General features: G+C 44.3%; 2 protein-coding genes across 2 annotated transcripts; both read right to left on the minus strand.

Annotated features, from left to right (window-relative positions):
- Positions 1-52: 52 nt before the first annotated feature.
- On the minus strand, positions 53-19,006 carry mapk8ip3 (mitogen-activated protein kinase 8 interacting protein 3). Its single transcript, XM_084038071.1, has 34 exons — positions 18,629-19,006; positions 14,758-14,878; positions 14,113-14,183; positions 13,895-13,986; positions 13,133-13,156; positions 12,109-12,160; positions 11,279-11,510; positions 11,075-11,177; positions 10,746-10,864; positions 10,028-10,039; positions 9,465-9,482; positions 8,437-8,494; positions 8,172-8,324; positions 7,886-7,943; positions 7,542-7,693; positions 7,314-7,370; positions 7,039-7,209; positions 6,396-6,555; positions 6,132-6,191; positions 5,963-6,040; positions 5,657-5,812; positions 5,393-5,558; positions 5,099-5,299; positions 4,823-5,006; positions 4,573-4,692; positions 4,239-4,319; positions 4,080-4,147; positions 3,777-3,925; positions 3,520-3,691; positions 3,314-3,427; positions 2,715-2,753; positions 2,116-2,280; positions 1,876-2,022; positions 53-1,445 (listed from the first exon to the last, which is right to left on the minus strand). The coding sequence occupies exons 1-34, from the start codon at positions 18,932-18,934 to the stop codon at positions 1,321-1,323; spliced, it is 3,984 nt and encodes a 1,327-aa protein (XP_083894197.1). The 5' UTR covers positions 18,935-19,006; the 3' UTR covers positions 53-1,320.
- A 3,201-nt stretch (positions 19,007-22,207) lies between these two features.
- jpt2 (Jupiter microtubule associated homolog 2) lies at positions 22,208-26,948 on the minus strand. The gene is made up of 5 exons (XM_084037971.1): positions 26,753-26,948; positions 25,755-25,906; positions 25,089-25,234; positions 24,185-24,224; positions 22,208-23,806 (listed from the first exon to the last, which is right to left on the minus strand). Exons 1-5 carry the CDS (start codon positions 26,806-26,808, stop codon positions 23,532-23,534), a joined length of 669 nt encoding a protein of 222 aa, XP_083894097.1. The 5' UTR covers positions 26,809-26,948; the 3' UTR covers positions 22,208-23,531.
- Positions 26,949-27,098: the final 150 nt, after the last annotated feature.

Below are 27,098 nucleotides of genomic sequence, written 5' to 3' on the forward strand. Positions count from 1 at the left end.
AAATCTAATAACGAAATCCTTTTAATATGTTTGTTTTATAAAGTAAGACACATTTTTCAGCACACAAATATGTTTAATATTTAATCCACACAGATAGAGATCAATGCATGAATTTCCATACTGAACAAAGAGGATGGGCTTCAGTGTGTCTGGAGATTTACAATAATCCCTGCACACATAATGACGACACATCACTGTTCACCTGCTTTACAACAAACCGCCTGATCAACAGCCAGTCAGATGAGAGAAACGAGTCTCGGACTGAACCCTCGACACATCGAGCACAGCCCCTTCCACTGGGTTTCTAATAACCTTCTTCACACGACTCAGGCACCAGATACTTCCCGTCATTATGGGATCGGTCACCTCCACAATAAGTCATGGTATCCTCACGAGGGTTTTCATCAGGGTAGAAAATGACCAAAAGCCATTCATCAAGCTTCTTTTTTTTTTTTTTTAAATATGTAACTGCAAGAGTGGATGCAAAATATTTTGGGCAACAGCCAAAAAAAGCTGTTTTTATTTTAACTTTCCATTTGTTCAAAGTTGTCGTAAAATGTGACCCAAACTCGTTTGCAATTCAGTGCAATGTTAAAGCCGAAGCAAGACTTCTGTGTAGTGTTTTGTTGGATCACACACACTGTGCCAAAGACTGTTTATCTGCAAACATCTGACACCTGTTAAACCATTTAAATATATCATCGCATAAATAATGTCGGGTTGCTGATTGGCTGTTCTAGAAATCAGATTTCTTGGTGGAAATGCACATCAGCGTCGTCATTCACATTCCCTGTACCTGCTGCTCTTGGGGGTTTATTGTTTTTGGTATAGTTGATGCATGTTTGGGGCTCTGGGATTGGATTTTTAGATGAGGTGGTGGCTTTACAGGTGACAAACTAATTTGAGGAAGAGGAGGAATAACTGGGGAAGATGCAGGACAATTGAGGTAAATATAGGAGAAGATACAGTGTGCTTACAGGGTGAGTATAAGATCGATACAGAGGAGGGAGGTAGTTATGAGGCTGGGTTACAAGGCTCATGAAGATAGTTACAATGCCCTGGGTGGGACAGAAACAGGCAGGTTACTAGATCAGAGGAGGTACTTACAAGGCATTAAAGTTACAAGGTCACAGGGCAGGAGGGGATATAATAGTTACAAAGAAAGGTACATGGCCTGGAGGGTCGTTTTAGAGCCAAGGGGGAACTTTTACATGACCAGGGGTAATTACAAGGTTGGGTGGCTGGAAGCTTTGAGGGGCAGGACAAGATTTCTTTAAGGAGGTGAGTGGGTGGGTGTGGGGGTTAAAGCAGATCCAGGTGTCACTCGGGTATGTAAGACACCTGCCAGACGATTATGTGGCTCCGCTCAGCTTTACACAAGGCAGGTTTTATCTGCGAAGGTCCACCGCTGTCTGCTTCCTCCGTCTCGTCGTCCTCTCCATCGCCTGAGGAAGACCAACAACGGAGAACTTAAGAGCTGCAACTGCTATTGTCTATTGCTAATTTCTGTATTTTGTAATTCAACATTTCATAGTACAGGCTTTCCATTTGTATAAAACATCTGGAAATGATTAATTGTTCTATAATTATTTAGGAAAATGATAAGCTGATAAGGAGTAACCTTAAAAATACTATAAAAATACTGGTGGTAACATAAAAAAAACCCCACATTTGGTTATTTTATTTTGAAAATTTGCAGGAATTCTTCAAATGGCATTTCCATGTACCCAATATGCCACATTAAGTATATTTAAAACCAAGTGTTCACTGCCCTCCAGTGGTCAAAGTGCAATTTAACCAACTTGCAGCAGTGATTTTCTCATATATATGCATGTGTATGTGGCACCAGATTAATGTACATGTGTGATTGCTGACCTAAACGGAAGTCGATGTAGCCCTCTCCTCCACTTAGCACCAACACGTTGTGAACACTCTGGGCCTCGGCCTCTTGGGGCGCTGTTGAGCCCTGCCCCTCCGATGGACTGTCCAGCACACTGCCGTTCAGGGTGGCCAGAACGTTGCCTGTCAACCAAAAACAAAGGGAATCATCATTTTATCCTATAAGACATCCATGTAAACGTGTCACAGTGTCCTTCAATCAGCTTCCTTGCCTACCTGGCACCGAGACGAAGAACTTGACAGCATCGCGGTGTCCATGGAAACAGAGCTGGGCCTGGGCCATGGAGCAGTAGGGGATGAAGCTGCCGGTGCTCTTCTCGGAGCCGTCGTCTCCGTACACGTGGATCACCCCACCGGACGACGTTGGAGACACCTTATTGGCTGAGGGGTGAAGAAACCAGGAGTGTTTACGAACAGATCACACGTTGTGGCGTCACACCGGCGAAAAATACCCACACCCACAACATCCACATATGTCCACAGATCAACTGAAAATCAGGAGTGATATTAGAATATTAAAAAAAAAAGCACATCTCTCGCATGCAACGACTCTCGTACACACGACTGTATCTTTAATCATTGATGCAGCAAAGCACAATGATAAATAACATGCAAAGCAACAGTAAAAACTGCTCTGATACACTGCAAAAAGTAAAATAATCGCACACAGAATACTCCTGGTGACCTTCAGCTCAATGTTCACAGATCAAAGCCTTAGTCTGCAGACATGATGCTGTTGCAGGGGGACATGAAGGTTTGACCGGGCGAGTAAAGGTAGACGACAACAGCAGGAGGGAGGGAGCGCTCCCACTTACCCCTCAAACCAAGGAGCTGTCCCCGGTGAAGGACCACGGCTACAGGAGGCGGAGGAGGAGGAGGAGGAGCAGGAGAGGGGAGGAGAGCAGAGGAGAAAGAGGACAGTAACAGTAACCGTTATGATCGAGCCTGTCTGTGGTAGAGGGGGGAACCACTGAAGGGGAGGCAGGAAAACAGGGGGTGAAAAGAAAGACGAGGGAGTTCATGGAGCGAAGAAGGACACGGATGAACGACGAGGAAGATTACCTGCTGTTTTGATATTTTGGTCAGTTCAGATACCCAATGATACGGCTGCTGCTAGTGTATGAACATTTCAGCTCCAAAAATTCACGGCCTATTAGTCTCGAAATAAGAAAACCTCTTGGTTTTTAAATATTCAGCAAAGTAACATCCAGACAGACAAACCATACGACAAAATAACATTCTTAGCAGAGGTCCCTAACACTGTCTCCAGAGGAAGACAATTAAAAGACTTCATCAGTGCTGATCAATCCCCCAAAAAAGTCCTCTAGTGTGGATTCAAATTTTGTGTTTTAACTGTTGTGAAAAAAGCTCATGACACATGCCGCTTGTTGTAAGCTGCAGAAATGAAACTCACTCTCTGTCAGCGGGATGGAGATGATCACGCCGTTTCCCGTTCCAACCCAGAGACGATTTCCACCAATCAGAAGTGCCGTGATTCGCACGAAAGAGAAGCCCAGCTTGCCGGTACCTGTGGATTACAAGCGGAGTCCGTGTTGAACTGGACACAACAAACACCAGAACATCGTTCCCATTCAGCAAGAAGCCGCCACAGTCTCTCACCCAGCATCTTGCTGACGTAGGGCTCAATGTCCACATCCTGGAGATGCTGGTGTGTGTGCGCGTGGTAGAGACGCAGGGTCGAGTCTAGCCGGATCGACACCCAAACGCCGTCACCGATCCACGCCAGCTGCCGCACCTGACTCTCCCGGCGAGGGTGGGCGTCGAAGGACTTCTGAAGAGCAGTGAGAGAACGATGGGTGGAGGAAATCAACTCGTTATTTCAAGAGCCGGGGGAGGGGGGGGGGTTCCTAACTCACCTCAATCTGCATGCTCTTGGGCTGGATGACGTGGATCTTGTTCTTGTAGCCGCACCAAACCTTATCGTGCACGACGGCCATGCAGCGGATGGAGTGGTGAGGCCGACCCAGGTCCATGAGGTGGTAGTTGGACAGATCCCATTGGCCGTCTGTTGACAGAACCACACAAATACAATTAGAACAAATTACTAACCGTTGGTTACTAATTGCATTCATTTCAACACATTAAAATCATGAATTCACAGCTGTGTTTTATCTTGTGCTAAAATTGTGCTAAAGTTTAATGTTTAAAAGCCCAAATACCCTCCGATCTATGGAATATGGCGAGGGTCCCGTCGGCGAGGGCGACCAGCACACGACCTTTCACGTGTCTGCGGTCAGAGAGGACACAGACACTCACACAGAGCAAACAACAGGACATTTGCCCCACGATTACAGAGTTGAACCGCCACCACCACTTACACCAGACTGAGCACGGAGTCTTTGAGCTTGATGGAGTGGAGGCACTTCTTCCAGTTCCCAACTGCCGAGTGGACGTAGAGCCTTGAGGGAGAACAGAAGCAAGATACTCCAGAGCAAAACCAAACTGCATAGAGTTCAAAAGAAGCACGTGGCGATATTATTCACATGTGTGCGTCTTGGAGGAAGACCCCAAAAATAACCTTCTCATCCAGCGTGTGACTGATCTTTTCTTTTATTTCTTAAAATTAAAAACTTACGGTAAAAGGAAATGGTTGTAATATGTGGTTTTAGATACTTCAGCAGACGTCGTGAGTCGTTCTGCCGGGGGACTTACCAGCCGTTCTGGGCCCCGAGCCACATAGTGGGGGCCACGCTGGTGTAGTTCTTGGTTTCGTCACCTCCGTCCTCCGACTCTGGAGGCTGAGAAGCTTCCTCTTTGGATTGACCTGCGCTCCTGTGCACACAGACAACACATGTATCTCGTCCAAATCACAAAAGAATTCAGCTGTAGTGGTGTGACTCTAGAGTACTATATCAGTTGTCAAATGTTCACATACATTCATTCATATGAACAGACTTTGTACCTGTCAGAGGCGTCTGATAGACGAGGCTGGGGGTCGGTGAAGACGTGCTCAGTAAACGGCCTTGGAGGTCCAGATCTCAGCTCCGCGTGGATGGCCGTGGACTCGGGAACCTCGGTGGCCTCGGTGGCCTCCTCGGCTGACTGGGCTGTGTGAATCTTCCCATTCATGGGGGGAGCAGTGGGGGCTGTAGCACAACACCATTCAAATGATTAAAACTGGTCGGATCGACACCCTCCCATAATGTGAAGGAAAAAGATGCGTTAGGGATGAGCCCACCTTGTCCTTTATCCATTATAGGCGTGTCGGTACGCGAGGAGCAGTTGCTACGGGCAACGCTGCAGTTGGTGGCACAGCCGACGAGCGTGATCCCGGCCAACATGCCCTCCACGCTGCCGGCGTCCTCGCCTCCCGCTCCGACTCCACCGTCACCTGGATCCAACACGATCTCTCCTGCCGGGTAATCGTTCTCGCTGGCAGCTGGAAACAAACACACACACATGCAGTTTATACCAGATCGCATACCAGATGTACACGAGCATTGGGCCATTAAATAAGAACTTCCCCTCTCACCTGGAACGCTAGAGATGCAGAGCACGTGGGCGTTGCAGACGTTGAACTGGTCGACCAGCGAGCCCGGCTGGTTGGCATCGATGATGACCACCTTACTGGCAGAGTGGGTGCTGGTGAGGATCCACACTCGGCTGCTCATGGTGTCCGTTTCCTGGAGCTCCTTCGACTGGCCGAGTGAAGGAGGGGAGAGAGGAGAACACAACAGGGTTTGAACTCCGCTCTTGTAGTCAATAAAGGTACGGCATGAATAAAATGGGTTTCTACCTTTCTCTTCTCCGGGGAGCTGTTGCTGCTCTTCTTGCCAGCTCCGTTCTCCTCGGTGTGCAGCGGGTCGCTGCCGCCCAGCGGGGCTTTGGCTGGTACCGACTCCTGGCTGCTGGCCCTCCATCCAGTCAGATCCACCCCAGCTGCACACCACAACTACACACACACACACACACACACACACACACACACACATTCATAATTGAAAAGTATTCATGCATGCATTGTGCATTCAAGTGAACTGACACCAACTAAAACACTACGGTGGGTCATATCCCAGAGAACTGTTGTCCCCTGACTCCTCACCTTCCTGTTGGGGTCCTTCTCTACAAGAGGACGACAGTACACAGGGACGGGTACATTCTTCATGCGGTTGTCCTCTTTCTCGTTGGTGATCTAAAAGCAGGAAGTCATAAGAAGGTCAGGAGACAAAGTAGTGTGTTATCTGGTTCCAAAGAGCCGGCACTCTGTCGGTCTCACTTGCCTGTGGTCTCTTCAGCGGGCTGTCCTGAGCGCTGTCCGTCTGACCTGCAGTCTGTGGGAGACCAAAGTTAGAGCCACCTGCCTACCAACACACTGGTCTCCGAGCTGCACAGGGTTAACGTACACTTTCACGCTATTAAACCATATTTATGCTTGAAACCAGAGAAGACTGAGAGAAGATTTCACAAGCTAAAACAAATCTTGTAGATGTGAGTGGAGGTTCTGAGAGGTTGCAGACCAACGTGTCTGTTTGTACCTGTTTTAAGCGAGAGGGCACGCTCCAGCCACAGGCCTGCATGATGCCGTCCTCGCGGCGCATGTGCTCGCGGACCTGCCGGTACTGTTCACGCCGCTGCTCTCGGCGGGCCAACAGTGCCGAGTCGCTAAGGAGAGACGCAACACCGTTACTGGCCAGTCTGGAAGCAACGGGAGGGAGGGAAGAGAGGAGAGGGGAGAAAAAAAGCGAAGCAAAGTTAGCCGCCTGGCCAGCCAGCAGCGAGAGATAAGAGAGGAGATGAAAAGGTGAAGAGGAGAGGAGGAAAATAAAGCAACAGCTGGCGCTACCTTTATTCTAGCTCAAGCCAAGCAATGTGTTTTTATCACACTTCACAGAATATTATGAAGGGATTTGTTGTCTGATGTGAAGCAAAGACGGCTTGCTTTACACCCAAAATAGTTATGTACAAGAAATGTTCAATCACGTTGGTTCATTATGACCTAAAAGTGAGTCTCTACGGTGAACGCAGGACAATGTGGTGGAAGCTTTCTACTCTTCAAGCTGCCGCAAAGCGAGCAAGCAACCAGGCGTTTGCACCAAAGCGGAGTAGAAGCTCATAAAGAGGTTTAGTGACAAAGTGAAGGCGGCTGTGGTGACGGGCGTGTAGCTGACTGCTGCTCACTCTTCGGGGAAGAACTCCAGCGTGCGGTTGGAGGTGGAGATCTGACACATGGTGTGGCTGCGTCGCTGAGAGAATCCGGCCGGCGAGGGCGACTTGTAGTGGATGTTGACGCTGTAGTACGGCCGCTTGACAGGCGGAGGGCTGGACGATGTGCTGAAGAGGCGTGCAAAGCTGGTGGACGGACAGAGAACCAAGGGTTTTTACCAAATCATCTATTCGGGGGAATTTTCTAACTTGCACTTTCGTAAATATGTTGAATAAAAGCAGAATCTCACAACTGCCAGATGGTGGACTTCTTTTTCTCTTGGATTTGAGGACTTTCCCTGGACGCCCTGAGAGGAAAGAGAGGTGTGAGTCAAAGAAGAGATCCAGCAGACTTAAAAATGAGCAGAATAAAGTGACGATCTATCATTGAACGTCTACTCTTTGCATACTGAGTTTAAACCTGGCAGCCGTTCCCTTCCCAGTCTTCCATCTCTACTGCCAAGCTTCCTTTCATCTACCTGATCATCTCCGTCCACCGCACGGCCTCCTGCAGCTCCATCAGCCTCTCCTTGTACTGGTTTCTCTCCATCAGCACGCGGGCCATTTCCACCCTGGTGAAGCGCCTCCGCTGAGTCATCGTCATGTCCCCGTCCTGCATGGGTGAAGAAAACTGGGCACACGAAAGCATGGTGCAAGGTCAGATTCTCATTTATGTCATGTTTTTACACATCAACCAAACTACATAAAATGTTGTTTTCCTACAGTGTAAGGTTCTCATTAGACTGGCGGTGATAAAGAATTTAACACAAGTGTGATTCAATGTGCAGGACGAGTAATGAGGGACGGAGACAGGTTTACTCACGTCATCCCCTCCTTCATCCTTGGAGTCCCGAGACGCACCGAGAGCTTCTGCTCTCAACCTGCAGCCCGAAAAAAAAACAGTGTTACCACTGAGATCTTTTGGGTGCTATAAAAATGTTGTTCAGCCTCCAAAATCCAAAATCCAGCTGCTACACTGAAATACACATTTCATTGCGAAGGATTTCCTGTAGCATCTCCAAATCTGTTTCCCGTCACACTAACTGAAAGAATATTGTTTTCTTCCAGTCTCATCATGTTATTAAAAACAAACGACACGCTGTTTTCACCTCTTGAGTTCTTCCTCCAGCTCCTTGACTCTGGCTTCCACCTTGTTCTTGGACTGCCTCAGAGCCTCCAGCTCCTCCCTCAGCACCTCCTGCTCCCCCGACAGCTCGTCCACTTTGGCAATAAGGTCATTTTTCACAATGTTGAGAGCATTTCTGTTGTGCAGAAAGAGCAGGAAGTAAGATTTCCTCACCAGTAAACAAGTTGGGCTTTCATGTTTACGCACACACAAAAAGTAAGAAGGTCAGTGGATCTTCTGAATCTTACTTGGTCTCTAGGAGCTGTTTGTTCTCCGTCAGCAGGTTCTCCACCTCCTTGCCCATCCCTGAAACAGTCACAATCACATCTCTATTAATCGTCACACACAAGAAACAGCATCCGTAAGTCAATAAATCCATTGATTGATTAGATCAAAATGCATTCCCAAGAGTTTTTGCAGCAGCAGCAGCGCTGTCCTTCAGACCAGCCAAGGTAAAGAGTCTGTTGTGGAGCAAATGATGAGAAACCGCCACAAAAACCAAAAAATTCAATGAAATTAAATGGACAGATTTAAACTCATGTTAACAAGAAAGCTCAAACAGGTTGAAAAGGTAGGTTTGATGTTACATATTGAGGGAACAATGAGTAACTTCAGTTAATTTAACAGTAAATAGATGATGAACATTTTAACTTTTAGTAGTTGCCAACTTGTGGGAATGTTTTGTGCACAGTAAACCCATAACAAGTCTTCCCCTCAAAATATAACTTTTGATCAAACCTTGACTCAGCCCCGTGACTGCACATATATTCACAATTCAGGGTTGATCCCCTTGACCACGACAGTATTAATGTCATGCTCAGCCCATTAACTCTGTTATACAATCTTAATTATCTCGATCATTGCCAGACATCAAGTGAAATCGTACGTGCAAGCAGCAAACACTGTGCAACAGAAGCCAAGCAGACACATTTAAGCAGACATTTCAACACAGAAAAAAACTGCCATGAGGACAAACAAAACAAAAAGCCAAGAGGTTCCTATAGACTAGATGTCATTTAAAGAAGACTGGTGAGGATTCTAGATGCAGATCTGTAGATCTTTCTCCACTAGTGTTCCTCTCTAAAATAAAAGGGCATTTTCATTTCAATGTTCTCTTTATTGACTATCTAATAGGTAGACGGATGCAAAGGTCGCACAAAATGTAAATATAAAACAAGGAAACGAAGAATGAAGCAGAATGACATGAAAGCTAGATGCCAGGAAATATGACATAACAAGCAAATGTGACCATGAGCGTAGGCAAGGTGCCCCTTACCGAAGAAATCATCACGGACTGGAGGCAATAGAAGTGGGGAAGGGGGGGGGGGGGGGGGAAGAGGAGATGCCGCAGATCAGAAAGGAAAAAAGAGAAGGACAGGAATGGAAGAGAGAAGATGCTGATAAGCATTTATTGAGTTGGACTTGAAGAAGAGCAGCAGGGCTAAAGAACACGAACGCTGCTATCGGGCCCTCACATGGAAAACAGGACAATAACTCTGTGACCCAACGGATGAGTCCATCAAACAACAGATTTCATTTTAAAGTCCCAGTGAAACAGAATCTTTCAGAGCTTAATGTGTCTGCGATACATGCCAAGCTCCTTCTGAACCAATGGGATAAACTGGAATTCATTAAAGATTAAAATAATTTCACTGTGACTTTAAAGGGTCAGAAAACCTCAGTTTTACTGCATATTGGGTTTCTACAATATCTATAAGTAAAACTACTACTGTGTATACACTTGTTAATATCTACACTTTGATGTGGAGCTTGGAAAGTAGAGAGGTGTCGACAAAGTTAAGGAAAAATATACCAACCGATGCATGTTCAGATACACACCTGAGAACTCGCCTATGGGTGTCACCAGCAGAAGCACATAAAAAAAGGGGGGAAAAAAAGAAACGGGTGAGAAGTTATCAGATGGACAAGAAGCTCCTCCTGTTCCTTTTCTGCTGCACAAAAATACAACAAAACAACCCCCGAAATTAAGAGAAAACTAAATCCACCAGAAGCGTATTGGAACCTGACCAACACCCACGATAAATAATAAGCAAAAACATGAAGGGCAATGAAATCTGAGATGTATAATACAACTTTTAGAAGTAGGATCTGTTGAAACGTGCAGCCTTTGAAATTGGCAGGTAAAAGAAATATAAAAAATAAAACTGCATGGGCCGCTGGGGTTGGGGGGGTGCAGCCAGAGAGGGACTGTGTGGTTTTTCAGGATGTGACGCAGGGATGAGCTGCTGCTACGGTGCCATGCATGGTAAATACAAGCCAGCGGCACATTCACACAGCGTCACACGGAGCTCCTGCAGTCACACAAAGCCTGAGCGGATGCCGTCTCATGTGACACTTTGATGCCCCCGCTAAAATCACACATTGGCACGTTAATGCTTCACTTTCACCAGTTCAAGGTGAACAACGATGTGAAAGTGAGACACTCGCCACTGACCAAACGAGGAGGATTTCACTAAGTTGCAGCTGCTGAGCTTTAACACAAGTATTGCAATGCATCAACATGACTGCAGCGAATGTTATGGAAGTCTTTTCATACCTAGCAGCTCGGCGCCTGCATCTACATCTCCGATGATGTCCGACTTGGCGTCTTTGATCTCGTGGTACAGAGAGTCGGTGTTGATGCCGAAGGCCTCGTTCACTATGCCCTGAGAGGGGCTGAAACACACATCACATGTCATTGGGCAGCAGCAGGGAAACAACAGACTCTTACCTGGTTCATTTTCATACAGGAAAAGTCACCAAAACCATAAATATATGACAAATCTGCACCACAAAAAAACCTCCAGCCTAACTTAAACAAAGAAAAAACAGCCGACCTGATCATCACTATGTTGAATTATAAAAAGAGCCTCTGTGTATTTGCACCTGTTTCCTCCTCCGTACACACGGGGGTCCACACACATGTCCAGCTCAGGGGTGGAATCAATGATCTCCTGAAACTCGGACCACTCATCGCTGCTTCCCATACCTGGGAGGAAATAAAACACAGCAGAGCTGAAACATTAGAGGACTGTTAACATTTCAATGACATGTTTCCACAGCAGGACACATTTGGTGACACCCACTCACCGATGCTGACGTTCCTGGTCTCCTGGGAAACCTGCACCTCCATGTTCCGGCTGAGCCGCTTGGCACCTTTCCTGCGGTTTCCAGCCCGCATCGCATCGAACTCGGCTTGCGGGAGGAAGCCCTCGTTGATGGGGGTCACGGTGGCGGAGGGGACGGAGGAGGTGGGTGTGTTGGACTTGCTCCCTGTGCTGCTGGGTGTGGCCGCCACCGAGTCGGACTCCGATCCGTCCTCCTTGGTGGTTTTGAGCCGGTGACGTGGGAGCAGGAGACAAACAGCATTACATGAGCGTTACATGGTGAGGGCGGAGCCAGGCACATACGTTTTACCTGTCTCACCTGTACAATCAATATATTTCTAAAGGACTGGTGACTGGTACTTCACTGCTGGCAAAATCTTGCCAGATATAGTCAATGATGACTTTCTTGTGAGCATGTTTTATGTTATTATATTTATTTATTTTTTGGCTATTTTGGAAAGTTTTTATTATGGATTCCCCATTTTAACTTGTTATTTTATGATATTCTGGGAAACTTGGTGTGATGTCAAAAATGTTTTTGATGCACGAAGCCATGAATACAAATTATTTATGTTACAAATCTTGCTAGATTGCAAGTGATAGTGCATAAAATTGGGTGGGGCAAGCAGGACGGGCAGCAGTAACAGCAGCGCCCCCTTCCACTCCCCAGGCTGCGCTCGTGGTCATGGAGGAAGACAAGGCCGCTGTCTGTCCCACCTGATAGGCAGAGCAGAAGGTAGACTGGCCGAGCTCGCTGACCTGCCAGATGTCTTTCCCGGGCATCATCCTAGCCCCCCCGAGACCCCCACGTACCATGCCCTCGCCGCTCGGGTACAGACTCAATGAAGGCGGGCGCTCCGCTTTGCTGCTGGCACAGGAGACACAGAAGGGGAGAGGAGACGGATTATTATTCATTCATTATTTATTATTTACTTCTCTAGGTCTGGAGCCCAGCCTAACCAATCTCATCTCACAGAGTGTGAGAGTGTGAGTAAGTGTCTGTTTTTGGACACACACGAAGAAATCCGCATAGAAACAGCAAATGCCTGCAATCAAACACTCATATCCAAAATGAATAATGTGGAAATAGAGGAAGATAAGGGACGAGATTTTAGGGGAAAGGCAAAATGGCTGATTTAAAAGCCCTACAACGAGAAGCAACAAAGGTTTCTGAGGGCATGCATCCAGTCCAGCAGGCCAAACACATTTTATCCAAGAGCTTTCTTGATTTACTGAGGATGCAGGTCCAAGTCATTCAAACATACAGAGCCACCGATAAAGACGACTTAAGGTAGTTTGTAGAAAACTCAACACAGATAAGACATCTAAAGGTATTCATAGAAATGAACCACAGGAATTCCTTTTAATGGCTGATTACTAGAATATTCGCGCAAATTGCTAATATTTGTGTCATGTTAAGTGCAAAAAATAGCAAAAATTATACTGCAGAAAATACGACATCAATGTATATCCATGTAATTGTTTCTTCTTTGCGTATCACTATTGTTCCACTTTTGTAACAGAGACAAATAAGACAAGCAGAGCAGGCAGACGGACACATGAATGACTCATGAGGAAGAAAGAGCGGTTGCATTGCTTCACATGACCTCTGACCCATTCCTCATTTCATTAATTGTTATTAGAATGCAACATTATTGATACATTCCCGGTAATAAATTGACGCAAGCATCAATAACAAGGTATTGAGGCACAGCAAAAAAAAAAAGGGATGGGCATCAGCAAAAGTTAAGTCAGATTTTCAGTCAAAAGCAGGCCAGTTTGGAAGGCGGAGCTGAGGGAGGGTGTGAGGGCAGCTGTGGGACCACGATGGATTTACCTTTTCCTCCATGTGTGGCGTTGACTGTGCAAACAGCAGCAACAGAGAGCAAGCCAGCAAGACAGACAGACAGACAGACAGTGATTAGAGAGAGACAGGAGACAGGAACATGCCATGACACATGAAACTACACAAACACACACACACACACACACACTTTCACATTTAAGTTTTAAAGTATTTTTATACTATTTGAAGAGTGTTCTTCTCTTAAAACCGCTCCAGATAATCAGCAGTCTGTAATGCTTCAAGTCTCATCAGGGTTTTTAATGCAACCAAAAGAAATCTCAACAGTAACATCATGAGCAATTACTGTTACTACTATCCGTGCTGTTTTTAACAGTCGGTGGAGATTTGCAGGATTAGGATGCCTGAGACAGTCGAGCTGAATAGATATTAAGATGCTGTGTGAATAGTGATAATTATAATAATAATAATTGATCTGCTGTTCAGCTCCAGAAGCTGCACCAGATGTCCCACTCCACGCCTTGCTTCGTGCTTAATAACCACTCAAGACTCATGGAAGCCGGAAAATAAACGTTCCTTTTTTTCCCCCTAATTATTTCCCACGAAGCAGCCGATCATCACGACAAACGGATGCCAGCATCGACAACAATGAGCGTGTTGAAAACATGAACAGCCTAATACATTCAGGACGAAAACATCGGCAACAAGACGAACGGTGAAAGTTACGCTTCACGTCCACATGAAGACGTACACGACCAGGCTTCACACACACCGACACACGTTAAAACAACTCACGTTCGTCCACAGCCGGGGGCTTCTGATTGGCTGTTGCTTCCCGCCTGCTGCATTTTGGACCGCTCTATGTGTTCGACGTACGTCTGGATCATCTGTGACGCACAACAAGAAAAATAAAAAGATGAGATGAGGAATTCTGGCGATATAACGACGGAAATGTAAGAGATTATGGTCGAAATGAAAGGAGGGAAGTTGTCGGGCTGAATGACTGCTGTTACCTCAGTGTGGCGCTGATGAAGAGCGTTGTACTCTTTCTTCATGTCCGATTCTCGCTCTTCCAACCGGGTGACTGGAGACAGAATAGTTTAAGAGCACAGAAACAGCAGCAGGGACTCTCATTGTTGGAGCAAAGACACAACTCAACAAAAATTATGTTCCATTACCAAGATATTTAGATTAATCTGACAGGAACACATCAAGAAAGAGAATGTTACAGGTAGATTACAAAGAAAACAAAACTAAACAGCCAATCAAATATGTATTCATAAATGAACCAAAGCATTTATCTAAAAATACCACGTCCCCTAACATATTCCATCTTCCCATGTTAGCCTTTTCTTTTATTTGTGTATCTGAATATAAAAACAGCTTGCCGAGCTTTTAACTGACATTCATCAAATAACCTCTAAGAGCTGAATCAATGTCCAAGTAATGGAAGCAGCGTTTTAGTAGACCGTTATGTCACGACCGGATCTCAAGTCCAACGTGTTCCCGCTGGTCTAAAATAGTTTTGGATGGGTGCTGTTTGTTGATTTCTCCCGGTGTTGTGTGTTGACTGTGGCGGTGCTGATTTCAGCTCAGCCCGGGACATTCAGGAGCAACATATACAGTGTTTTTGTGGGAACATAGTTGGTAAAACTCACTCTGGTCAGAATAGTTCTTTGTCTTGAGCTCCTGCTGTTTCCCCTGGAGCTCCAGAAAGTCCACCTGCACCTGCAGGTCCTTCTTCTCCGCTTCCAACGCATCCTCAAATTCAATGAATTTCTGATGGAAGACGCGTGAACAACATTAGACACTATACACTCACAAACTGCACTGAAAGTGTCAAGTTATATAACATTGTAGTTAGTATACATTGATTGGATATGTGCAGTAATATAGAGGAAAACACATGATATGCTTGTGGTTAATACCCTTTCAAAACAACCCAGTGATTCAGTCGGCCCTCCATGAGTCAGAGACTAAGTGTGAATGAGTGTTTGAAAGGTTGAGTCCATCGATATGAAATACCTCCGTGGATCCGACAGCATTCACATAAAACAGAGCCGTCTACTTCCTTTTTCACATCGCCTGTTTGTTTGTTGTCGTTTTACATAAAGCTGGTCACAATGACGCTTTTTCAGTGCTGCAAGTTCACAAAGTCCTAATACTGTAATCCTCTGACTGCAGGGAGACTATGGAACCGGGAATAGGCAGCAGATATTCACCAGTTTTACCTTCAGTTTGATACAATCGCTGATATTTATATCCCTACGCGTTTGTCACATGCAGAGTGGATTTTAACAGGAACACGAAACAAACTCATTTAACAAGTTTCTTTAGCAAATCAATTTAATGAGATAAAAAGGTGGCTACCAAGCTGAATAATGAGGTGTCATGTTTTAATTGGGAAACGTTTTGATATCATAATTGAAAACCAAGTTAATAAGTGAAAATCTGACTACACACAATCTTATTTTCCATCTCTCATACAATTTAATACTGATATCTGAGGACCAGCATGGTGTTCTGGTATTAAAAATGTAGTGCTTCTCTAAATAAACAAAATAATATAAAAGCAGGGTTCGTTTTGCTCATATTGGTGTCTTTTTAAAATGACAAATGTAATGGCTTCATTGAAATGGCCTCAAACTAATGACTATTATGCTGTAAACTTAAATCCACGTTGCTATTAAAACTCAGCATCATGGAGGTGCAGTTTGCGTTGAAACACAGGCCTGCATTCTCACAATGACATGTGATCTATGCAAACAATATTTACACGGGTAGAATAACACAGTGCATGTATTTATGGGCCGGCATAATGTGTCCAGTATGAATAACTCATTAGGAGCGCTGTGACGAAGGACTGACGCTAATGTGCTTCCCTGACAAACCGGAGCGAAGCGCGTTTGACTGCAACGTGGTCACGCTCCCAACGATTTACCCTGACAAACAGCAGGTGTCCGTTCAATTTGAATTATCATCACATTTTGAAGAAAGGTCACATGATAAGGGAGTGGTTTTAGATTAATCTATGGATTTGTGACCATTTCTGCAGACAAAGAAGCCGGTTGTACTGTGTGGCCTGAAGCTACGTCACACAGAATCTGTGTACATCTGACTTAAGCAGATCACAACCAGAGAGAAGGTGATAAGAGCATGGATGATCAATCTTTTCCTGTCATCACACCTCGAGGAGTGTTAGTGGTACGAAGAGACGCATCAAGACAGAAAACTGCAACAAAAGGCGTCAATGTATGAAACTGGCTTTAGCAACATCTTGGTGAAGGCTACCCGACAGGGAGCTGCGGCTTTGTTTACCATCAGCCTGACAACCTTGTAATCTGAGATGCTTTTTGCTCGTTGGTGTCTTGTGAGAGGGCGTGTTATTGTTTTCCTCAGGCTCTGAGATTCACCGGGCCTTTTCTTTGTATTATTATTTTTTTTGCTGATGTCCAATCTGGCCTCAGCGCTTCCTCGCCCATACTACAGCTTTCTAAACCCCCTCGTCTATTTCTCTCTCGGTGTTCTGTCTCTGCTCCTCGTAAGCACAAATCAGGTTACAGTGGCAGGCTCCCTCAGTGTGCTCTGTGTACTATTGATTTCCTATCATTCCCCACCCCTCGCCCATCCCCCATTACACCCCTCCAGTCAGACAACACTGTCTCTGTTTATTTGTCCCTTTCTAATTTGAGCTGAATATGTAAATTTACTTCTTTCATTGGCTGTAAAGATAACATTAGAGTCGCCAAAGGAAATAAAGAGGACTGTATTATATCAAAGTCTGAATTGCTTCTCATGAACATGAAATCAATAAACATTATTGATCTAATTTATTTTGCAAGGTTGGTCAATATGATAAAAGGGGGAACATAACTCAGAGTTTTAAATCTGGGTTCTCTCTTCTGTGAGCCAAGAGAAGCAGGATCAGACAATTAAATGTGTTTCAGTTTTTAACTGGAATTAATTAAGTTGTTTGAAGTTTGCTTTTAAAGTATGTTTTACCGTTGACTTTCGGAGCTATTTAGCATGAAGAAAATCAGACCTTCCACCAGCTTCATCATCAATTTAACGTTCAGACACTTTTAGTTTTAGTTTCAGTTTCAATGTTAAGAAAGAAAAACCAAAAACATGTCTGGGCCTGTTGGCATCTGTCAATTAAAACAATGGTCTCAGCCGGCTCAGCTCCTACTGTTATCTGCACTACCTGATGATTTTCAGGTGTTAATACTTACAAGGCAGCCACAGTTTTAGAATAAATAAAACAAGCATGTCCTCTCTCAATTCACAGCTAAAAGAAGAAAACAAGCTGGATGACAGACACACGGTGGAAAGAGCAAAATGATGAAAGGGACTAAAAGTGGAGCTATAAGCTGATACTAGCATGGCCGCCAGTGATATACTGAGGATTAAAGTTGCTGTATGATGCCTGCTGGATCCCACGGCTGCTGTTACACTGGTCAGAAGAAAAAAAAACAACAACAGATTTTGCTGGAGGTGGAGCCTGGCCCGTAATGTAATAGCTCCATATTGATGTCCACTTCTGTTGTGTGTGTCCCTGTTCTTGCCGGGTTTTCAAGTGTGAACGCCCACTGAGAGTTGCACACTTCACCTGTCAAAGCTGTGCTGACTGTCCCTTCATCACCATATATACTGTTTACATGCTATCATGTCCTTCATACTTCAACTGAGCTGTGCGGAGCTCAGCTTTAGTGCAACAAGAGCACTAAAATTAAACTAATTTCTGTTATTTTTTGTAAAAACACACATTTGTATTGTACATTTTCATTGTTGTGCACTGATGGTTGAAGCATGTTAGTAGTTCTAGTAATGATGGGTCTGTTAGTGGCAGAAGAAGGTCCTCGTAGTAGTTGTAGTAGTGACGAATAATGCTGTAATCCAAACATATAAAAGTGTTTAAGACAGTTACTATTATAAGTAGAATCATATACGTCTAACCTTGAAGTGCTGTTTACTTGCATGGACTTGTATACGTTAGAAAATATACTGTATATGTGTGTCAGCTGAAAACATGACTTCTTCTGCGATACGGTGACTTTTTATTGACCTCAGCATCTTGGCTTAACTGGTATGGTATCACTGCATTATCCCCGGAAAGCAGATTTAGATTAAAAATAAAATTATTTCCTCTTTGCAGGATTTTATCCCTTCACTTCAAGCCTATGGAGGCGAACACACGAAGATACCTGCTGAGTTATTAAATATTTTAAAGTAAATGTAAATTGTTGCTTGATTTAGTACATACTATGATTAGGTATTTAATGCATTACTTTATAGGTAGTTCTGCTATAATAACTATCATAGTTTCTAGTTTTATATGAGATGTTATTGTACAGCTCGATAGAAGATGGTGTTTAAATTGTATCAGTGCATTGGGACTAAAAATAACCACATGGCCTTAACGTGGGTCACGTGGGGTGGAACCCATCGGTTCAGACACCGTGACCGAGGCAGCGTGAAGCTGGACGTGGTGATGCCGGCGGAGGCCCGTCAGAGCCGGGTGTGACTCACCTCCTCCGCCTGCTTGCGGAGGGCCTTCTCCCGCTCGTACTGGGTGATGAGCTGCTCGTTGTCCTCCTTCAGCAGCTCCAGCTCCACTTCGTGCTCCTGGTTCTCCGTCAGCACGCCGTCCAGGTTCTCCAGCACGTTCACCACCAGCGGCATCAGCTCCTTCACCACCTCCTCGTCGTAGCTGCGGATCAGCCGCTCGAACTCCCGGTAGATGCTGTTGGCCAGGCCCGACACCCGCTCCGACATGACGGAGCCGGAGCCGTAGTCGTCCTGGTACACCACCTCGTCTATCTGCAGCTCCATCATCTTGGCAGCTTCTGTTTTCCAGATGAGGAGGCTGCGCTCAACAGTTTTTTTTTTTTTTTTTTTTTACAGGCCTGTAAGGCGAGACTGTCACAAGGTCTGGATCCGTTCAGCCCAGTAAATCGGGGGTCATTCAATCACAGTATTTCCTGAAATAAAGCGTCCAGCCTATGTCATGCTGCAGCCGCACACATTCACTGCGCGAGGACCGGCTGTTGCTGTGTGTAACGGCGCATAACCTTGAAATTACGGGCTCTAGTATTTTCATGTAAAGAGGCCGCCTCCTCCTCCATCAGCAGCCCGTGGTATCGCCTCCAGACGCGGCCCAGCTATTGCTCTCCCCCCGCAGAGAGCATCCGATCCGCGGTGTAGTGGATGTGGAGCGGGCCAGCCTGTGGTTCGGCCCTCGTTGAGCCCATGCCGAGGAACGAAATGCCTTCGTCGATGATATTGCACCTGCCTCTCAGCAGCCGCAGCCATGGACCCCGGCCATTGCTGGCTGGGGACATAAATACAATAAATAAATAGGTAAATAAATAATCTAGCGCCGCCGATCCGCCACTATGTCGCTTCCTCCATGTTTTGTTCCCCCTTCCAGCGGGAGGCCGACGCTCGGGCGTTGATGGTGATGTCGCCCTATGGGAGAGGCTCTCTCCCTTGCTGCTCAGATGGAGGAGCCAGCTGACCGACTCTGGATGACGTCACGCCGTCTGCATTGAACGAGCGGACTCACTGCGTCAAGTCAGGCGGGCTACACCGGGAGTCAACTTCCCCGATTTCAGAGTAAAGCTACGACATCTGGCGACTTTAATTATCACCGTGTTCGGGATAATTTGTTCTGATTTTGAATGACGTCAAAACGAGTTTTTTCCATGGCAGATTAAAGGGACATTCCATCTTACATATTAAAAGTTTACTCGGGCTACACATCTGTGTTAAAGGTTGTGTAATGTCTCCTGTCATTTTCTGTAACTGTTGTCTCATTAAAAGGTGATCTAAACACAAAATTCTCATTAAAAAAAATACTTAGGGCCTGACCTGCATGCTTGTCGATCATTTTATTTTGGAGGTTGAAACCGGAAGGTGTAACTATCTTTGTAACCCACTTGACCCAAGTCCGCAGCAGTACAGTACTACATGGTGCTAGAATTTATAAATAATGACAATGCACTCTCAACAATGAAATAAAAGGCTTCACAGTCCTGACAAACAACAGCTTATACACGAGGAAGCTTTATAAAACAGTGTTGATACATTTAAAAATGGAGGCAGAATATATCACCATAATTCAAGATGCTGCAAAAGGTGTCAATGCCTTAACATAATTATTTAACCTACTGAAATTATCTTTTACTAACAACATTTACATGTTCGTGAATATTAAAAGAGCCGATCAAGAAGAGCATAAACAAAAAGATGTTTACATTTCCAAATTGCCATTGGGTTTGGCATAATAAATCCTTTTAAAAATGATGCTGAAGTGAGTGCTGCTCAATAGCATCTTAAGGCAGCCGTTTCATATGAAAGTTTGTGCATGAAGAGATATCGTTATAGTAATAGCAATTTGTGCCACCTGATGCATTTTTAAAAAATGGTCAGAAGAGACTTACGTGGAGGGATTCAGTCTTCTCCAGTCACACTTCTATCAGGTATTTGCTGCTAATGCACTTGACTCTGCAAAGTAGATCAACTCCAGATTAGCATAAAGAGGAAGGAATTCCTCCAGTTGGATTAAATAATGTTGCATTCACATTAAAACAAACTATGTTTACATTTGTCCTTCACTTTGACTTTCTTTCGTCAGACAAGTGCAGCCTGGGCTATTGTTTTCTGTGGGGAGGATTAACAATGGACAAAAACTGCTCAATAAAGCATAAACAATGTATAGAAAGGGCTCACAGCTCCAAAAGCAAATTAACTTAACTACCTCCATATTTAACATTTTCCAACAGTACATAAAAATGTACAAATAGTAAACACTTGAAAAACTGACACTCTGAAAATGGAGACACAGTATGAATGTACAAGATGCAAGAGTCAGAGAAACAGAAGATTTAATTGTTCTTATTCCATTCAGCAGATGGCAGTAAAATACTGACAGGATTTACATTTCACACCACTCTGACAGAAGAAGGTGGGTGGTCCTCAGGCCTACTGCTGCTGGGTGTTATACCAACAGTGGGCAAACCAAATGTGAACTTACATGAACAATTTCAAACAACTGATATGGTATGGAGAAGATCGTTGTAAGCACAAGTGGCTTCGTACTGAACTCGTCAGAGAATCTGGACAACCCGTTGAAGTGACTGGATTTCTCCTGTAGTTTTCCTCCTGCCATGAGTCACATGATGTTAGACATAAGGCGTTGCAAGAGTATAATTATTCAGATAAACTCACAGCGGCTCCACCTTGCCTTCGACCGGACAAGAAGCCTGCTGAAACAGCTATAACTGACACGGTTATAGGGATCACTTGTCTAATGTTATTGCCTCAATTGCACCACATGACATTCAATTCCATCATTCAGTCATCCGAGAGATGGGTTGTTCATCCGTCTTGCTCTCAAATCTCACACACAAATGCACCGTTATCATGGCTGAAGTGGTTAAACAACTGCCTGTTTTGCTCATACCTTATTCATTGTTGACCAAAAAAAACCTTTTACACAGAATATGCATGTGAAAGAGACTTTAGTTTCTCACAATTGTGGTCATAATCGTTCCAGTAATCAGGCAGAGCTCATTCTTTAACAATCCAAGTCATTCTTTTCCACAACAGGATGCGGTGCATGAAATTTTAATGTCACGGCTGACGTCACATACAAGTAGTAATCCTTTTTTGGACTGGTTGTGTCTTGTATAATGCTTTTCTTTTAAGCTATACAATGTTTATCCATACTTAAGTGTAGAATATAAGCAGAACTTGTTTTGTGGGCTGCTGGTTATCATACAAACAGATCCCAGTATCAGCATATACTCACATGTATTTTCATTTATGACCTTTTTAGACTGTAAATGGAAAAACAGTACTGCAGAATCCAACATGTAGTCGCAACGCTCAAACTTCCCGGGCATAAAGTGGCCATTTTGTCTCAGAACAAGAAGCTTGCATGGAGTGCTGCCAAAGGACAAATCTTGACAAAAGCATCAGTGTCACCGGTTCAAGAATTCACTACACGTGGAGCAGATTTAGTTAGCATGTTCCATTTACACTGCTCCAGGGAAAAACATTTAAGATATGCATGGTATTTCCATTTTAAAAAAGTAAAGTCAACCCAAATGTTTCACCCCTTTAAGTTAGTTATTTAATCCAAATAGAGGAAAAGGATTTGCTTTCAAATAAGAGCAAATTATAACAAAAGTAAGCAAACTTTAAATGCAAAACAGTTTTATTGCAATACACAGGATTTTCTTCTTCTGCTGCTGCACAATGCCTGCCAGGCTCGTCAACACACGGGGGGCAGGCTGGCACCAGAAAACCGTGAGTGTGTGTCATGAAGTGGGTGAAAAGGTGATTATCAATGAGCCCACCTGGTCTCAGGTAGGCCACACGCTAGTCCAGAGTTCACTTGTCTTCAGCCGTTTTAATTTAAAACATAAACAGAGGTTTACCCCAAGCAAAAAGGCCATGATCTCAGATAAAGCAAGCAATGAAGAGAAAGCAGAAAAAGTACCTGCACAACACATCCGCATACAATCAAAATGGAATATTCTTTAAGGAAGCAGAGACATTGTGGAGTAAACGATTGGATTCATCTTGGTTTCAAAGTCAATTTTTGGCATCTTTCTTTGAACAGAGTTTGCAAATGAAGGATAACTAATAAGGCAAGAATGATACAAAAAAAATAATGCTGAGCTGATATAAGGCTTCGATGATAATGATTAGTTGTAGTCTAACATGTAGTCTAACAAAAGTTTATGTAGTAGGATAATAAGGTTCCAACAACACATAAAAAGGTGGCACAAGTGAAACTCCCTGAAACATTTTGGTGATGTCACCAAAATCCACACCCTCCTGATTAAACGCCTACACATTATGTTGTAAAACACACCTTCAAATTTGAGCAAATGTCTGCCATACATTTTTAAGCAGATATTTTCTATAACACCAAATAATTTGAATTTAGGACTTTTTAAAGCTGAACACTGTATATGCACTCCAATGTCAACCATTCTTCAGATGCTAAAAGACGTTTCCAAAATGACAAACTGTGCCTTAAACCGAACTAAATTTACAAACACAGCAACAGCAAACAGAGTAACCACATTATTGATAGAGATTGAAGTGTTAAAGTGACTAGGTAATAGCTAGCCTGTTGATTGATCGGTTGGTGATTGAATGATTGCAGGTTTCATTGAACAGGAACATGAAGAATTGGACAAAGGGCTGGAAGCCAGAAATGGGGCTGAAAGTGCAAGACGTTGAGGACAAAAGATTTGAATAAGAATCTGGTGAGAAGAACAAGAATTCCTGCTTCGTGATTGGATGTACATTTGAAATAACCGTAGGTAGAGGGGTGTTGGAATGAGAGAAGATTAACAGGGAAGCAAACAGAAGGAGCGTATGGACACAAACAGGGAGGAGACGTGTGTTCAACTGATCAGTAGAATACCACACTAGACTTTCCTCCGGGGGGGTTGAGGACCCTGTTGTGGGAGCGAGGCTTTGGTCCCAGGTGAGGCTCGTGGTTCTTCATCTCATCAGTAAGAACTGTCTCAGCAGGAGGTGAGGAAGAGGAAGAAAGGGGCTCTGGCTCAGGCACTGGAGGGGCTGGGACAATAGCAGGCTCTTCCTTGGCTGGCACGGGTGCTGGGGAGGCTGGAGGTGGGACAGCTTCCTCCTTCACCTCAGGTTGTATGACCTTAGCTTCGGGTACTTGGAAAGGGGGGGAAAAAAAGGTCTTACATAAATGAAAACAAAACATGTCTTCAATGGTATTATTAGAACTGTAATGTTATTATTAAATACTCATATCTGTAAGTACTCATGTAACCATGTGTACTGAAAAAAGTGGCATCCATGGTGTCCTAAAGCCAACAGTTGGTATTGATTTGTTCGGAGAACCAATGGGTAAAATACTCAAAATATACATTTCCTTGACCATAGAAAACAACACTTAACTACAATCTAATCCAAGTCCTACCAATGCCCTTTAAAGTATGTACTTTTAAAGTAACAGGAAGTAGGATGACTCAATATAAAACAAATCTGCCAAAATTAGCTCACATGCTTCTTTTTCTACATGTAACTCACCATTTGATGACTGAGGTTCAGGTCCCACACTTAGATTGTCCTGCAAAAAAACACAAATAAATAAAATAATTCCCAATCTCACTCAAAACAGGCTCTCTTCTGTATGCTAATTGAATAAAGCAGCTGCTCAAATTATGTAAAACAGTGCAAGCAAGGGGAGTATTTGTCACTCTTGAAAGGATTTTAATCTCAATTTGGGACTACCTGGTTTACATAAAGGAAATTTACAACACAAGTCAAACATTGAACACTAAATCATATGGTTTATAGTCGATGCACTGTATCAAAGATAAAATGAGCCAGAGCTAGCAAGTTATCATTACCCACACTGTGAGGGGCTTTGACTGGGTTTGCAGCTCAGCTTAATAGTCTTTGAGGCATCAATAGCACAGTCTTTGCATGTAAAATAAAGGATAATATGGTACGGAATGGACATTTTGTGTGTGTGTTAATTAAATTGTCATTAACACCGTTGATGTGATACGATACTGTGAGAAAACTGGTTACCTGATTTTTTTAAGAAGTGGCTGCTTGTAATGTATTTAGGTCACTGCTGAGGTTGCTGCAATAGACTCCGCAGTCTGAGCTAACAATCTGATTGCACAAACACTATTGACCCATTGGGGAAGACTGATTCACTGATTGATACACTAGTGTATGCGACACAGTGGGTTTGCTCTTCAAGTCTTACAGGATAAAATGAGGATCAAATGTTGGATAAATTAGGTCACTAGTGGAATTAGGTAACTAGTGGACCTTTGGACCCTAACTGCACATGGCTGTATTTCTTTAAAAGCTCACTAGCTGCTGAGCTAGTCAGAGGTTAAGAGGAATAAAAAATAAACGAACAAACAAACCCAAAACTATGTCAAAGTGGAGTATAAAATGAAGGTGCGTGGCCTACCTTCGGCTTATTTGGGTGGCTTCGGCTTTGGGCAGGTGCACTCCCTGTGTCACCGAATATGTTGCTGGATGGTCCACCAGGAGGTTTGAGTCTCTGTTGCTGGGCTCGAGGTTCAGGATCCCCAAATATTCCGCTACTCTTCCCACCTACATAAAAGTATTACCAAGATATGCGTTAGGTTGTGCAGCAGTTACAGAGTTATAATGACCCACTGCATTTTGTTACATTATATCGTATTGGCTAGTGAACTTAACGAGATGGTCAGGGCATTTCTTATACTCTATATGGGATTAATTTAATTTATTCATGACCCATGAGCATCACACCATGTGCTTAAGAAAAATCACAGTGTGATATAATGTATACAATTAAGAGGCAGCAGTTCACTAACACTGTCAGGGATGCTAAAGCCACAGTGACATGCTGTCAGGGTGACTCAGCAGTCCAAATCTGGAAAGTCAGAACATTTTTCGACAGCAGACTGGAGTGAAACTGCAAACATGGGCATACTTGACTATACCAGATACTCCACAAGATCTAGAGATGGATAACATTCAGGCAAACAGTATTTTGTTGGAATTATCGCATCATAGTAACGGTTTTCACACCCCGGACACCGATAAGAGGTTTTGACAGGCCTGCCTCTGCACATCCATTAGCCCTGACCTGGAGGATTGGCTCGTCTGGGTACACTCTGGGACTCCTCTGGCGGAGCAAAAACTTTAGAGGCCATCTTATTTGGTCTTCTTGATGCTGCGGCGTCCTCTTCATAGCCACCAAACAGGTTACTGGAGCCACCTCCAGGAGGCTGCAACACCCTGCAGAAGATAAAGATTACAGTAGCACATTAATATCCCATCCAAAGTCCTACTTCAATACATTACAATACAAGTGTGACCTGGCGAAAACAAACTCACTAAAAGCATTACGTATTAAAACGGTATCAGAGAATGCGGATCCTTAATGTTTACAAATTAATCTTTGAAACATGTCATGTTCCAGTGTGACGCACGAATAAGACAAGTAAAAAACAGTAGTAAGTATCAGATAGTATGTTATAATGCAGCCACATAAAAGGTTATTTGTCACCGGTATGAATGGCGCCATATGTCCGAAAATAGAGCTCTGAAGCTATATTTTCACGCGTCATTAAAAGCCACCGCATACGTGAACTGGGCTATTCAGCGCCGGTGACTCAAGAACCGACGCTTTCAGTGAGAGCCAAAACCGAATCCGGCCCTGGAACAATGTGGCCACAACGCCGTTGGTGGCGAGTACAAAGAAGAGCAGCCTGAAGAGGCTTTCACACTTCCGCAGGCGCAGCAGACAACGCCTGGTCGGTCTGTGTTAGCTTAAAAGCTAATTCTTGACTCTCAAGTTTGCTAACGCAGAACAACACAGATCAAGCTAGCCCGAGCCGATTGCCCATAAGGTTTGGCTGGATTTAAATTGCCCAAACACATCACTGAGTGCTCGCGTTGTGTTTGAAGGGAATGGCGGAAGAAGTTAGGGTTGCAAAAAAGGCGACGAAGAGCTCCTGTCACAAAGCGTTAACCTACATTGAAATACCGAGGATAGCCGGCCGAGCGACTGCCTTCACCCGAAATAAGACGTCGTCGGCCATTACCTACGCAGAAACCGAGCTACCCGACTATGTCATTTACCTCGAACTTGGTTTTGTACCAGTATCCAACCCTTGGAACATGTTCGTCGAAGTCATAGTGGTTTTGTTTTGAGCCTTCAAGTTCCCGAAGACAACTTCGTCAGTTTGCCAACTGGACGACCAGCAAGTTCCCCCTGTCTGCGCGTGCCCAAACTCCCAGTGAGCAACTTCAGTCCACCCAACTGTGACACGGAGGAATATAACTGGTCCACTGCCAAGCGTGTAATGCGGTGCGCTCGTTTCGTGTCACCAGGTACGCCCGCCCCTTTCGAAAATTCACAAAAATGTAATCGATCGCGTTGAAGTCTTTTTAAACAAATCCGTTATTTCGTAAAATCATTGAACCC

This window comes from Eutrigla gurnardus (assembly GCF_963514095.1).
Source record: "Eutrigla gurnardus genome assembly, chromosome: 20".
NCBI lineage: Eukaryota > Metazoa > Chordata > Actinopteri > Perciformes > Triglidae > Eutrigla > Eutrigla gurnardus.